The 16,290-nt window shown below is 38.0% G+C and overlaps 1 protein-coding gene across 1 annotated transcript; it reads left to right on the top strand.

Annotated features, from left to right (window-relative positions):
- Positions 1 to 11,770: 11,770 nt before the first annotated feature.
- Positions 11,771 to 12,487, top strand: LOC127102412 (uncharacterized). The gene is made up of 2 exons (XM_051039781.1): positions 11,771 to 11,872; positions 12,014 to 12,487. Exons 1-2 carry the CDS (start codon positions 11,771 to 11,773, stop codon positions 12,485 to 12,487), a joined length of 576 nt encoding a protein of 191 aa, XP_050895738.1.
- Positions 12,488 to 16,290: the final 3,803 nt, after the last annotated feature.

Genomic DNA, 16,290 nt, shown 5'->3' with positions numbered 1-16,290 from the left:
TTTGGAGATTTTTCAGAAAAAATCCAAGTGAAGAATTGAGAGTTTTTTGAGAGAAAAAGTTTGAATCTCAGTTTTGTAAATTGTGGCTAGGGTTTTCAGTCTGAAATATGCAATATATACTCCTGATTAACAATGCCTAAACTTGGTTAATAAGATGGTAAATGAAATTAGCTCCATGGAGGTGTTTTGGCCAATTAGTGAAATCACTCATGTTGCATGTGCATGGCATGCTACAGTGCGAAAATGGGCCTAAACATATTCCAAATATGGTTTTTGATCATTTGCAATTGGTAGAAAGTGTAGGCAAGGCTTAATTTGAAAGTCAATTTTCACCTCTCCCTTTTTTAATTCAATGCACTTGAAAAAGGCCATTTTGATTGGATGATTTTTGGTGAAATGTGATGAAGGATTTGGATAGAGCATGTCAAATGTGACTTGTAGCAAAAAACCTCACTCAATTTGGCCAAATGGTTTGGAAGTTATGCCACTTTGAAGTTCAAAAATTCTTGAGAATGATTTGATCATAACTTGCCAACCACACATGAGAAATGAGTGTTCTTGGACTTTTTGGAAATGGGAGAACAAGATCTTCAACTTTCATGTTGGACAAAAATTCATTTGAAGCTTGTAAGATGAAGTAATTTTGAGGAGAAGAACTTTCCATTTTTGGCAATTTCCAATTACAGGTCAACTTACTATTTTTGGAAACTTTTTGCCTGACCTCAAATCCTTCACTGTGGATGTTTGACATGTTATATGAGGCTTGTATGGACATGAATGAGACCTCTCAAACCAATTCCCACCATCAAATCACTGATTAAATGCACAGTTGACCACTGTTGACTTTGCTAGGGTTTTGGTTGACTGAATCATGTTCTGATGAATTCCAAGCCCCTACCACTTGAGATCTTGATTCAAAATGATGTCACAACTCATATGAACTCTTGATGAATGATCATGGTGCCCAAATTCTCAAGAATGGTCACCATTCACTGCTCAATGAATGATTTGACTGTTTTGACCTAGCTTGCTTCAGCTGCAAGTAACATGGTTAGCTGACAATATTTTTGTACTTTTGGTTAGTAAACAAATGAAAAGCAATGATATACAAATGCAATACATGCTTGGTGATCAAAAACCACACTCACAAGATAACCCACCCACTAGGAGGGAAGCAAAGGTGCACAAAGATCCTTGAGGCAATGATATGGTATGATATGATGCTATGAGGGATCTTAGGGACAAAATTGGGGTCTTACAGTACTTAGAAAATTTTCATTTATGTTTGATTTTCCAAACTTCCACCTCAAAATTCATCATGATCCAAGCTTCATATGGAAAGGTGTTAAACATGAAAGTTGTTCTCCTTGATCCCACCTTTCCAAAAAGTCCAAGATCATCTCATTTGGCTAAGAATTGAGGGACTTGCACATGAGTTCTTCACAAGGTTCCATTTGGTAAGATTTATGGTCAACATTCGTTTCCTTTATGCATAGCTATGTGACATCATTTCAGGTTGGATAACACAAAATTATGGATAATTTGGAATCATTGGATGGGCCTATCACACGCCCAATATTCATGCGAGTGAGATTTCTATTTTTGGCATTTTGAATGAAGTGTGTGGAAAGCAAATGCATAGCCTATAAATAAGACCCCTCGTGCTCAGAATTGGGGACACCTTGCCCAAGCTTTGATGTCACATTAGAGGATAAACTTGAAGGTTTTAAATTGAAAATCGAGTTTCAATTTACCTTCAGTTTTGAAGTTGAAACTCCAAGAATCCAAGCCCTTCCTTGATTCAATTCACTTCCTGCAAGCATCTGAAGTCAAGCCAAGGCCAATTGGGAGCAAGATCAGGCAAGTTTCAAGCTCCCTCGAAGGTGATTTTCCAGAAACTTCATCTCTTCGATTCTCTCTCAATTCTTCATTATTCTCTTTGATTTTTGGTTGGCTAAAGTCCTACCAATGTATGCAACAAGATTGAGTTGCTTTTAGGACAAATCGAAGCAACTCAGTTCATGATCCTTAAAATTCAAATCCCTCTATCTTTTTATATACTTGGAATTGGAGAAAATTGAGGCCAGATTCGAGCTCCTGAGCTTTTTTCCTTTAAATCCATGTCCTTGTTTTTCATTTTAGTGGTGGTTGATAATGGGGAAGTCCGATGAGGTTCACCGGAGAAGAAGACCAGAGCCCTAGTTTTGATGGTGTGTTGGCACGCTTCCTGACCATCAGATCTTGTTCAAATGTTTTAATCTGAGCCATTCTTTTGAATTACCACGCGATATTACTTTGACTTGAGTCCATCGTGGATAGCGCGCGTGTGGCTATCAGATCTGTCACCTCAATTAATGAGGGAGATATGATGGCCCTTATTTTTTTCTAATTTCTTTTTATTTTCTAAATTTTCATTTAATCCTTTTATTTTGTTTAATTCATATTAATTTCATTTTTAATCCAAAAAATATGGGACTTTCACCAAAAATCTTTAAATATTTGTCTCTTCCATATTCTGAATTAAAATTATTTTTTGGATTAATTTTGATATTTTTCATGAATTAAATCTTTTTGTGCATATTTTAAATTGTTTAAAAATACTTCTGACTTTTCAAAAATAGTGAATTTTTTTTCTAAGGTCCTTTGACCTTGTTTGACCTAGGATAAATCCTTGGCCATTTGTTTGGTGTTTTGAAGGGATTTTAGGTTTTGACCAAATTAAAATGTATTTTAATTCACTTTTATTGGATTTTTAATTGATTAAATGCTTAAAAAATATTGTTGAGCCATTTTTATGGTCTTGTGATGTTTGACTTTCTGTTTGGGCCTTGGTCAAGGTTGATTTGACTTTTGTTGGATCAAAACCATTGGATTTAGGGGATTGATGAAATGTACATTTCATCTTCCAAAATGAATGGATGGTTTTGATTTGATGAAAGTCCTCCCTTGGTCAATTTGTGTTTCTATTTTCCCCTCTCTCTTCATCTTCATCCCTATTCTTTCCCATTCCCTTATTTGACCAATAAAATCTCTAATGTCTTAAGGCTAATTGGTTCATCAATGACCTTGTGTCAGATGAACCAATACAAATATGACTAAGATAGGTCCCTCCCTCTTGATCTTTTCTTTTAGTGTGTGGTATGTTTTAGGAGTTTGGTTCTTCATACCAAATCTCTAACATGCATTAACACCTAAATTTTTATTGCCCGACCTCAGATAGTTGCGACTTCTACATAAGTCCAATTACGATTGCTTAACATAGAGTTAATTTTGACCCTAATGGCATATCATTCTAGTAAGTGAGATTGTAAGTCTCCCATTCTTCATGGTATTGTATGGAGACTTGACCTTTTTTCCTTTCATGAGAGCTAGTGGCATACTTGTTGAATTATCCAAGTTGGAGCCCTTCTCATGGAAGATGTCTTAGTTTAAGGATTCATACTTGTGAATGAATGGTTGAGTGTTCTCCAAAGAATGACTTAATGAATTGAAAATCACCACTAACACTTGACTAATTCTTGTTAATATTGCTTTACTTTCAAGTTATTTACTTTATGCAATTTAAATTTCAGTCATTTATCATTCATTGCCATTTACATTTTATTTTACTTGTTTATATTTATGTCATTTTCACTTTGCTCATTTGAGCCATATCTTGTATTTGTATATATTTGTTTATGTGTTTTGACTTTGTTTGTGGTCTTAGGACCTTAAAACACCTAATAACAACAAAAACCCTAAAAAACATATGGTGGAATGTTGATCTTGATCTGAACTCTTCGACTTAAAATTTGGTAACATTCCTTGTACAAAAGGACTTGGCCAATGCCAACATTTTGAGACCAAGCTATTGTGAATTGAGCCTTCATCTGATGCAAGCCTTGGGTCTTGTTTGAATTCATCTGCTACTTTGTCTTTATGCTTAATTATTATTTTGGTTTTGTGTCTAACGTTTTGCTCTGAGTTGATCAAGGAATATTTCATCTGATACATGAGAAGACAAAGAAGACTGCTAGCTTTTGGGATTTCTTGCTTGGATGTGGCTATCTTTATTTGATGCATTGATATTCATGATGTATGGATATTTCTCATTTCTTATTGACTTTTACTTGATCAAAGTCCAAAGGAAAATGGGTTTCAATATGACATTCTTGTCTGTTGGATTGCATCTTATTGGTCAGATCTTTTCAACTCCTAACTTTTAAATTTATGCTTAGGATAGTCTCTTCATCTCCTCTCACTTATTTAATTTCAAAATCTCTCCTTCTTTTCAAAAGCCTTTCTTTGCTTGTGATTTCAAACTTAGACATGTTTTAACAATTAGAAACTTTGGCCTTATGCCAATGAATTTAAAAATCCTTTTTCATACTTAAATTTGTAAATAAACTTAATTATATTGACTTAAAATTTCAAAAGACAAAAAGAACTAATAACTCCATTTAAATTTTTGGCCCCTTTGTGCCTTTCTTATTAAACTTTTGTTACAAGTAATTCACGAACTTATTTGAAATTTTTACCACGAACTACGAGGTTTTGATCCCTCATTTTTATGTTGGTACGTAGGCACAAGTCTGAAGGTCTTGTCAAACACAAAAAATATAATCAATGAATTCTTTTCTCATCCCCACACTCTATTTTTCTCAAATATCTTTTATACCAAACACGTATGCACACATAAAAAAGGGCTCCCTAGGAGTACCTAGGACACTTTGCTTGCTAACACCTTCCCTCTGTGTAACCAACCCCCGTACCTGTAATCTCTGGCATTTTATTAGTTTTGATTTGAAAACTTCTTATCTTTGGATTTTGTTCGTAATTTTCCCCTTTCCTTTGGAAACAATAAAAGCGCGGTGGGGACTCTAGTTTTACTAACGTCAAGCTTATCCATAGCTTGGTGGTCATGAATTTACCGCTACAGAAATTAAGTGGCGACTCTGCTGGGGAGTAGTCCTTAGTGGGTTTAGCCTACTTTTATGTGTATATATTTGTATATTTGATGTTTGTATATTTGTTTGTGTGATATAATCTGTATGTTGTGCTTGGTGATCTCTGAGTGGTGAGATAGGTTCTAACCCGAACTTGAGTGCAATTAAGATAGGAGGATGGTATAGTCATGTTTCAACTTGTGTGGAGTAGTCCTTAACAAGTTGGGTTGAGACCCATCTACTCATTGGAGACCCTTTTGGAGTTACTAATGTCACATAAGTTATTTGTGGTTAGACATTACTTCCTCTGATTTGGGGTCCGAGAAGCTGAGGACCGTAGAACATTTAACCCAACTTGGCCTATTTAGGACGTAGTGAGAAGGTTGTTTAGGTGTAGATCTTATAACAGTTGTTACACAATACTACACCCAGACTAGTTTCTCTTGAGAATATTATGGGTTGATGAGTCAGTCATCCTAACCTATAATATTCGATAGATGGGATTAAGACTCTGGGAACATTTGTAGAACATGATTTATAGGTTTTTATCCTTAGTACACTCCTTTGGGATGGTTCTTAACTTGACTTCATGCTCGTGACTTATAACAAACCCTTTGATTCTCGGTTGATCCGATCAAGTCTCATCAATATCAATGGAACTTGGGTGTTGATAAGGTGAAAACGATAATCCACCAAAATAGATGATTGATCTTGATGATGACTTGATCAATCCATTGACCCTTGTTTGTGTTTGCCTTGTGTGTGATCCCTTTTGTATGATTGTTTGCATTCATGCATACATGCGCATCATATCATTCATCATAGAAAAATAAATTTCAAGGAGCTAAGGAGTACAGTTTCAGACCATGGATTATGGACGAAGGAACACTAAGAAGTATAGTTTCAGACCATGGAGTGTGGATGAAGGAACACTAAGAAGTACAGTTTCAAATGTCCTGATTTGAAAGAGCTAAGCAAGTTGTCATCCTTTGTATTATATCCCTTGGACTTCAAGCAACATCATGAGAAGCTCTTGTCTGTGTTATCTACTGATGTGGTTGAAGGACTTCTGAGTGTTTTGGTTCAATTCTATGACCCTCTCTACCGGTGCTTCACTTTTCTTGATTATCAGGTTGTGCCTATTGTTAGAGGAGTATGCCCATCTTTTGGGAATACCCGTATCTGACAAAGTGCCTTTTAGTGGATCGGAAGAGATTCCCAGATCTCATATCATAGCTGAAGTTCTTCATCTGAAGAAATTTGAGATTGATGCTCATTTGGTGAAGAAAAGAGGTATTCTTGGGTAGACTTCTGAGTTCCTCATTGGAAGAGCTACTGGTTTTGCTCAAGTTGGTAGCATGGATGATTTTGAATCCATCTTTGTATTGATCATCTATGGTTTAGCCTTGTTTTCTAACATTGACGAATTTGTTGATGTTAACTCCATTAGAATCTTCTTGATTGGGAATCCTATTCCGACTCTGTTGGGTGACATGTATTTCTCTTTGCATTTGAGGGATTCTAAAGGTGGTGGGACTATTATGTACTATGTTCCTCTTCTATACAAGTGGTTTATTTCACACTTGCCTCAGACGCCTGCTTTCTTGGAGAATAAGTAATGTCTACGGTGGTCTCAGAGACTTATGTCTCTCACTAATGATGATATTGTTTGGTATGATTCTTCATTGAGTAGCTTGGATATTATTGATAGTTGTGGTGAATTCTCTAATGTGCCTCTCATTGGTACACAAGGAGGAATCAACTACAACTCTGCTTTGGCTTGTCGTCAAGTTGGTTCCCCTTGAGAGATAAACCTAATAAAACTCAGTTATAAGGTCTATTTTATCAAAAGGGTAAAGATCCCCAACATTTGAAGCAAAGGATGATACATGCTTGGCATAATGTGCATAGGAAAGGAAGATCAGAGCTTGGTCCATACAACTGTGTAGCTTTGGAAGCTTACACTATTTATGTGAAGAAGAGAGCTTTGGAGCTGAAGATGTCGTATGCTTGTGAAAGACCTATGTATTTGGTTATGGTTGAGCCATCAACTCTTCCTAACCAAGATATAGAAGAGTTGGAAGACGCACTCATCTAGATGAAGCAAGAGAGAGATATGTGGGAAGAGCGGTTCCATGCTTTGAGCCGAAAGCATGAAGAATTGCAGCTTGAGTCAAAAGACAAGGACGCACTTATTGAGATTCTTGAGGATCGAGTAGTGAAAAGACAGAGAGAGCTAGAGGGTCCATCTTCCTTTAGTATGCCTCAGTCTTCCGGTGCTTGGAAGAAAATTGTTGATCAACTAGTTCTTGAGAAGGCTCAGATGAAGACGTCCTTTGAGTCTGAGATTTGACGCATCCGAAGGAAGTATGCACCCACAACCAGATCATCTGATACAGTTGCTAAGGGATCCTTAGAATGATAGTTTTCTTTTCTCTTGTATTTGTACTTTGGTTTCTGAAATTGTACTCAGTGTAATCCTTCCAAGTTTTATGAATAAAAAGAGATTTTATGGTTAATCAAATTGTTATTAATATTATATATTTGAAAATATAACTTCATATGTTCCTGGAAATTAATTAATAAAAAACATTGCATTTCATGCATCATTTGCATTGCAGGTTTCTTCCGCCAAATGTCTTATCAGTTCTTCTTATGTGCATCATCCAAGTTGACTCACTGTTATAACACTCGTGCTAATCAACCAAGGATCATGGAGCATCTAGAGCAAGAGAACCGAGAGCTAAAGAATGAGATTTCCCGATTAACGGCATTGATGGAATCTGTCATTGCTGCACAGAACCAGTCATCACCAACTCCTACAACTCCTCCCTAGAGGACTGTTATTTCTTTGGTGGCTACCTCAAATGTTCCTGTTGCTGCTATCAGTCAATCTATTCCCTATATGCCTGCTGGATTCCCTTAGGGGATGCCATCAAACTTTATGCCAAAAGGGTATGCATCCACATTTGTTTTTCTGTCGGCATCTAGCCTGGTTATGTCAGTGCCACCTCCCGTTGTTCACACTCTGCCTCGTGTTAAGGACACTATCTACCACTCTAAGTCGTCTAAGGGCCTAGATGTGTATGAGAAGATGGATGATATGAAAGATCAATTTCTCGTGTTGCGTAAAGAGTTGAAGACTTTGAGAGGGAAATATTTGTTTGGGAACAGTGCTGCTCAACTCTGCCTGGTCCCAAATGTTAAGATCCCTGTGAAATTCAAGGTCCTAGATTTTGAAAAGTACAAAAGGAATACTTGTCTGTTGAGCCATCTTATGATGTACGCCAGAAAAATGTCTACTCAAACTGATAATGATCAGTTGCTGATTCATTATTTCCAAGACAGTTTAACTGGAGCTTCCTTAAGATGGTATATGGGTTTGGATAGTGCAAGCATTCGTACTTTCAACAACTTAGGCGAGGCCTTTGTCAAGCAGTACAAGTACAACATGGATATGGCGCCTGATAGAGACCAGTTGAGGTCTATGTATTAGAAGGATAAGGAGACATTCAAAGAGTATGCCTAGAGATAGAGAGAGTTAGCTGCCCAGATTCGTCCACCTTTGGAAGATAAAGAAATGATGAAGATCTTCTTAAAGATGCTGAGTTCATTTTATTACAAACGTATGATTGCAAGTGCCCCCAATGATTTTACCGAAATGGTAAATATGGGGATGAGGCTAGAAGAAGGAGTCCGTGAAGGACGTTTTTCTAAAGAAGAGGCGTTAGCTAGCAAGAAATATGGTGGGAGTTTCTCCAAGAGGAAGGAAGGAGAAACTAATTCAGTATCAGTGGGGAGGACGAGAAGGCCTCATGTCAGAAAAAGTTCTCAACCTCATTAACATCAACACCAAGTTTCATCAGTAATTCCTATATTTTCCAACAATTCTAATTAATTAGTCCCAATTCAGCAACAACAACATCAACAACAACTACAACAAAGAACCAACAATAACAACAATAATCATCAGCCAAATTTTGAGAGGAAGAAGGTCTCCTTTGACTCTATTACTATGACTTACACATAACTGTACCCATCATTGGTCCTCAAAAATATAATCCAACCAAGAAATCCTCCGCGAATTCCTGAGCCACTTCCACGGTGGTTCAAACTTGATTTACATTGTGCTTTTCACCAGGGAGCCCTTGGCCATGATATAGAAAACTGCTATCCATTGAAATATGAAGTCCAAAAGCTTGTGAAGAGTGGAATAGTGTCCTTTGAGGATAAATCGCCAAATGTGAAAGACAATCCTTTGCCTGCTCATGGTAACGCTTCTTTCAACATGGTAGATGGTCATCAGGGTGAGTTCAAGGTTTATGATGTTCGCCATATCATACAATCTTTGGTGGCAATTCATAAATACATTTGTTTGGTCAGTGAATGTGAGCATGACCATGATGGTTGTGTGATTTGCAGTGTGAACCCTCGTGGATGTGTTATTGTCAATAGGAATATTCAAAGGCTGATGGATGAAGGACTTATTCAGATTTTCCAGTCCCGTCATTTGGGTGACGATGTGAACATAATTATACCAATGTTTAGGACCCCTGAGCGGGTAGTTATTCAGTTTGATAGCAGCAGCAATAATAATGTTAATAGATCGGTATCACCGTTGGTTATACAGTTAGCAGGCCCTGTTCCATATGCATCCGATAAAGTCATGTCATATCAATACAATGCCACTATGATTGAGAATGGTCAAGAGGTTCCTCTACCAATCGCAGACTTTGTGGTAAATATTACAGATATAGAAAAGGTGGCCTGTAGCGGTCGTGTGTTCGGGCCAAATTGTCCAAAAGAAATAGAAGTTATTTCCGCAAGTAAGAAGGTAGAGATTCCAGTAGTGGATTCGGTTAGTGCTTCAATGTGTCAGTCTGGTGAATCCAGCAAATTGAAGGCTAACGATGATGATGAAGTTTTAAAGTTGATTAAAAGAAGTGAATTCAATATTATGGAGCAGCTGCTCCAGACTCCGTAAAAGATCTCTGTGTTGTCACTACTGATGAATTTTGAATCGCATAGGGAGGCATTACAGAAAGTGCTAGAGCAGGCTTATGTTTAGCATGATGTAACAGTGGATCAGTTTGACCACATAGTTGCCAATATTACTTCTTGTAATAAACTAAGCTTTTGTGATGAAGAGCTTCCTAAGGAAGGAAGAAATCATAATTTGGCATTGCACATTTCAATGAATTGCAAGGAGGATGCTTTGTCCAATGTTTTGGTTGACACTGGTTCGTCGTTGAGTGTGTTGCCAAAATCAACTTTGTCAAGAGTCTCTTACCAAGGCACCTTGATAACGCGAAAACGTATCGTATATTTGAATTAACATGCATTGATTTTTACTCGATTTTCCATTGTATCACGCCGTATTTTATGTTTATTTCAGGTATTTATCGAATAAGAGATGTTTAGGCAAGCAAAGGGGATAACAGAAAAAAGGAAAGAAAATGGAGCAAAAATAAAAGAATGGTGGTGCCCACCATATTTGAAGAAGGTGGCGCCCACCACACATAAAAGAAGCGCCCGCCACAAGGGTTTATGAAGGGTGGGCCCCACCACACATGAAAGTGGTGCCCACCACATGGATCAAAGACCTAAGATTGTGGCAGGCGCCACCAACCCATTCTTCCTTGTTTCTGTCCATAATTTTCTTCCCGTTTGGTTTTTGCTCGTTCAACAAACCACTCCCCACTAGTAGATATTCAAGGATACTTTTAAGGAGGAGTTGGGAGTATATATATAGACTTGATCTTCAAGGCCTGGGGGTGCATTTTTTTTCTAGTCAGATTCTTGTTGTTAGATTTTCTTAGGCAGATTTCTACCTTGTAAAAGCAATAGATTCTCCACATTGGGGACTATTGCAATTATTGTTTAAGCAACTGCATTTGATTGTAACGGTGTACTCGATTGCCAAAGTGTGCCGACATTATTTAATTTGAAGAATCGGTATTCATTCCAAGTTCTCGATTTATATTCCAGGTTTTATTTCAATTGTCATTTTAGTTACTTATGCCTTACTATATGCTTAATTATCTGAATATCATGTCTGCTCCCGGATCCATGTCCGGCTAAACCAATATGTCTCAGTATGTAAAGACCGTCAAAACGACGGGATTCATAAATAATTGGTGTTGGCTTTTATAAAATATTATTTTCCGGTTATAGTTTCTTGTTTTAAATTCGAAATTGTTTTTCGTACGAGAGTACAAAGCAAACAAAGGTTACGGTAAATAAGAATGAGAGTTTGAGATTTTAACTGGATAGCTGAGACTAGGCATTAATCCTAAACACAACGAGAGAGCTTTAGGATTAATTAGATTTTATTTATATTCAAAAATTAATTTAAATTCAAATTAGACCGCGAGAGCCAAGCATTCTGGTTTAAGAGTATGGTCAGAGTCAATAAAAATGGGAGTGTGAGACAAAGTCCTTTAAACAAATAATTTCGACTGAAGAATATTTTGATCTTTAAGATTACACCAACTATCTATCGAATCCCCGAAGTTTGATACGTTACATACCGATATCCCATTATTAAACATCTTTATTAATATTCTGTTTTAGTTATAGTTATTTCTCTTTGTCCCTCCTCTCTTAGAAAGATCCTCGACCTTAGATTTACATAGTAAGATTAGATAACGATATGTTCGATTATTAGTCCTTTGGGTTCGATAATCTTTAAAACTATGCGATAAGACTATGCACTTGCAGTCACGAATCCCATAGACTTACTAAGTCTTGATCAAGTTTTTGGGCTATTGCCGGCGACTAATTTAGTCGATATCGTAACCCCAGTGTTGCCCAGTATAGACTAAGGCACTCTTTTCTCTATTACTATGTATCACCCAAATTTTCTCTATGATTATCACTCCCAGTATTTTGAGGAATCGCAAGATTCTCATAAATCCGACCTGGAAATATTAATGGAGGATTTCATTGTGACACAAACTCTTTAGAATGAAGAACTTAGATAACAAAGTCTATATACCAATGAAACCCTTAGGCAACTGAACACTGTGGTCGAGTCCCTCGTCACTCACAACGAGGCATTGGAGACTCAAATCTCCTTGCTTGCGCAGACACCTCTAGGACCATTCTCTGAGAAATATGTCGATGTTGTAACAATCATCAGTGAAAAATCTATCGAAAATCCTGAGAGTGATAATGAGGAGGGTTCAGGTGAGAAAGGAGTAGAGATTGAGAAAGATCCACCGACACCACCCGAAAGGGATGTTGTCGAAGAGGTAGAGAAGGAAGCACTATGTGTTGTTCCTCCTCCCTATAAATCACCAATTCCTTTCTCGCAAAGGTCTGTGGAAGTTAAGATAGACCCCAAATCCGAAAGGTATGAGGAGCTATTGGAAAATATCCACACCAATGCACCTTTATTTGAGATCCTGAATAAGAAGAGAAAATTAGAAGACCGTGAAACTAGGGAACTCATTAGTATTAAAAGGGGCAAGTTAGACTTTGAGGTGGTGGATGCAAAAATTGAACCCAAACCTGAAAAGCTAGCTCTCAGGATAGAGCCAGAACCACCACCACAAGTTTAGAAGGATAAAGTACCTCGCAGAAGAAAAAGAAAAGGTTATGGATATGAGAATGGCTTGATAAGTGGCCATGGAAATCGAGGATAATTAAAAGTTTGACCGAGGATTCATCCTCGAAAGAACCACCATGAGTACTTACACTCCTGAGTCGTCGCGTTATCGACGTAAAATATAGCGAATATTTCCTGATTTATTAATGTCAATTTTTATCTATCCATTTTTTCTCTCTCTTCTATTTCATAAAGTCACTCAGTATTTTTTTCTTTATTATTAACCATTACTAACTTAATGCTATTATCTACTTAAATTTACCTAGCTACTGACCATCACAATGCAACAAGTAGATAACATGGATATAATCTTCAGAGGCAGAGGTCAAAGGAGACGCTTTGAGGCTCTAGCTCAGAGAGAAATGACACTAACCATATACCCATATGGACGTACCATGACAAAGTTAAGTACAAGAGGCAATATTATGTTCCTAATTAACCAAATTGGCTGGGATACCTTTGCTATTAAAAGAAAATTTAGTTCCTACCGTAGGTTAACTTTAAAATTCCTAAGCTCCCTAATTTACCTGCCAAACCATGGTATGGTATTTAACAAAGGCCTCATCACCTTTAGGGTGTTTGATATTGAGTACCGCTACACTCATAGAGAAATAACTGATCTCCTAGGATGCCTTAATGGTCCTGATACCTTTACCATCACCCAGGAAGACAGACTTGTAGACCTTGAATTAGATTAGTTTTGGGATAACATCATGGGAAACAACCATCCCGAGCCGGATATCATGCATTCCGAGAATATCCACAACCCTGCCGTTCATCACTTTCAAAAGATCCTAGCCCACACCCTATTTAGAAAGGAACAAAACATAACCTCTGTGTCCAAGGACGAGCTCTTTATAATGTATTGTGCATCACATGCCCGTCCTGTTAACGTCGATACATTTATGATGGCTAAGTTGGATGGTATAGCGTAAGATAACCATGGAACAATCTTAGTAGGGGGCTTAGTGACCATGATCGCAAATGCCATTGGACTGAGACAACCACTTATCAGACTTAACCCTTTAGGTGGGATACGACCAATGAACATCCAATTCTATTTCAACATTGGTATCATTAGGAACCTGGGCCCATATGTGTTTGAATTTCTAATTAACCGCCAAAGTAGTACACCTGTTTACCCTGCCAGACCATAGGACGAGTGTACATGATAGGAACAACTGGCTCTATGATTTGGATGGACCACCAGATGCACCACCCTCTCCTCCAGAGACGCCCCAAATCTATGACCCCTATGATACCCTTCTCTCTGACGCTGAATCACGCGCCCCTGCTATACCTGCTGCACCTCCTACAGATCATGATGTTGTCATCGATGTTGTCCAGACAGACATCGCCAACTCGAGAGGCGAGTTAAGCACTTTATGCGTGGACTTTCACGACTTTATGGTTGTAGTGACAGAGAACATGGATCACATTTACCAGCACTTCTACTCGTTTGCTCCTCTTGCCAGCAGTCACCGTAATGGCTAATTTCTATGAATATTACCGATTTACTAACATTGATTTTAGATTTTATTTTCATGTTTGGAATTTTATTGTTGTTTTTACATATTGGAAATTTTAATCATTTCATTCTTATCTAGTAGACGAATTATATTATTCTTTCCTATCTTCCTCGTTCTTTTCTTTTTCAATTTTGTGTTTTAATTTCATTTTACTATATCCTATTTTATCCGTAATTCTCACTTCTATGTATCCTGTTTTTCTTTCACCTAATACTACAATTACTATTAAATGTCGGTCAAATTAATTTCACATGCAAAAGTTGTGGTCAAAGATAATATGCAAAGTCAAAAAGAGAATACATGGGAACACACAACACTGCATGTGGAGTCTGCCACACACAGGCTGTGGCGCCCATGTGCGCACTGTGGCACCCGCCACACCCTCTTAGTGGCGCCCGCCACACACATGAAAAGTGGTGCCAACCACTTCATTAATCCTCACGCTCACATTGTTGTGCTATTGTCACATAAATTCTTTAATTGCCTTGTCCCTTGCATGCTAGACATTATAATAAAGCCTCTTTAACCACTTTCAAATTCTTTGACCGAGGCACTAGACTCCATTCAAGGAAATTTATTTTTTTAATCAATTTCCAACCATCATCATCTCTATATAAACAACCAATATAATCTCACAAAACCACACCTCTCATAAACGTAATTTTCCTCTTTCTTGCTACATTCTTACTACATTACACGAGTAGTACGAACTTCAGTCATGGAACAAATGAGAGAATACGAAGTATTGTTCAGAAACGGTGAACCAGGTGAATTGCAGGAAGAGATTTACACGGCTCTAAGCGTAAGAGAAATCAAATCAACAAGGTACACCGATGAACCCTGCTTAAAATAGCCTTAGGAATTCTCGATAGTGTTAATCATATGCTAAATACTTTAAATTTAAATTATTTCCTATCTTTTAAAGACCTGGTATATGCTCAATAAACACTAGAATTCCTTAGTTCGCTTATTTTTAGTCCCGCACCCAACACAAACTGTTCCAGTGGGACTGTCCAGTTTCGCTTGTTCAATATAGAATATGCTTTTACCTTTTCCCAACTAGCGGACCTGCTACAATTCCCCTATGGGAATGACATAGTAAGTTAGGTCCCATATACTGAAGGTTGGCAGCACGCCTTTCAACCATTTTGGAGGGCAATAATAGGTACAATAACCCACAGTTTTGAGGGAAACAAAGCCACTTTAATTCATAATCCGGATATTCGTTATTTCCGCCAAATATTGACATGCACCATTTTTGGCCGATCCAACTCTAACAAGGTGAACGAAAAAGAACTCTTCTATCTGTTCGCCACTTTTCTGCCACAAAAGGTAAATACCGTTCCTTTCATGTTCTCTCACATGCAGGCCATTGTAAACGCGAGGGGAGGGCTAATTATTTTTGGAGGTTTAATAACCTCAATAGCCAGAGTCCTAAACTCGAAGATAAATTCTCCTGGCTAACTCCGCTCCCGCCTCGTGCCATTGACATTGACATGACGAGGAGCATGAAATTGGTAAAACGAAGGTGAGATGGTAAGTTTCACCTAATGGTTGCAAATAATGTTTTTCAAGATTTCATCCTCCCAAACCCAATTCGCACTAATGTGCGTAACTCGGAAAATTATTGTTATATTCATGATCCGGTGCCTAACCAAGTCCCCACATATATTCCTGAGAATGTAACTGCTGGAAGGGACATCAATGAAGATTATGTTTAGGAGCAAGCTGCTCCCGCTACTGACACACACCCATACACCACACACGTGTCTTCTAAAAATGTTGCAGGTACATCATCCAGCCAAAGACCCAGAAGGAGGAATGTGGCACCCGCCACCCTAGATGACATCTATGCTGAACTGCTGCGGCATAGTGAATTAGACGCTCAGCGCGACCAACAAATCCAAAACATGGAAGCTTAGCAAACAGAAATGATGCAAATCCTTCACCAGATGCAGCATGACCAGCATGATTATACTTTCAGGACTGAACAAAACATGTCTGGTTTGATCGATGAAATGGAAGCTTTGACAGTACGTGTGGAAGATCTACAAGAATATGCCTCTTATGTGGGTACACCACCTCACCAACCTGGAAATGGTGGACGTGCACGAACACGTGGCAGAAGGCGCCAGTAGCAGGCTACCCATGTTCTACCTTTCTTTCCTATCTTATGTCGTTGCATTGGGGGCAATGCTCGGTTTAAGTAGGGGGCTTTACTTGTTTT

The sequence above is a fragment of the Lathyrus oleraceus genome, chromosome 7, assembly GCF_024323335.1.
Source record: "Lathyrus oleraceus cultivar Zhongwan6 chromosome 7, CAAS_Psat_ZW6_1.0, whole genome shotgun sequence".
In the NCBI taxonomy this organism is placed as follows: Eukaryota; Viridiplantae; Streptophyta; class Magnoliopsida; order Fabales; family Fabaceae; genus Lathyrus; species Lathyrus oleraceus.
This window is presented reverse-complemented; position numbering and strand designations above follow the sequence as displayed.

Bases quoted from the DNA above. Each gene is read 5' to 3' on its own strand.
- LOC127102412 (XM_051039781.1), top strand. From the start codon at position 11,771: ATGTATCACCCAAATTTTCTCTATGATTATCACTCCCAGTATTTTGAG. The intron at 11,873-12,013 runs GTGACACAAACT...TTGCTTGCGCAG, and splicing joins TATTAATGGAGGATTTCATT to ACACCTCTAGGACCATTCTC.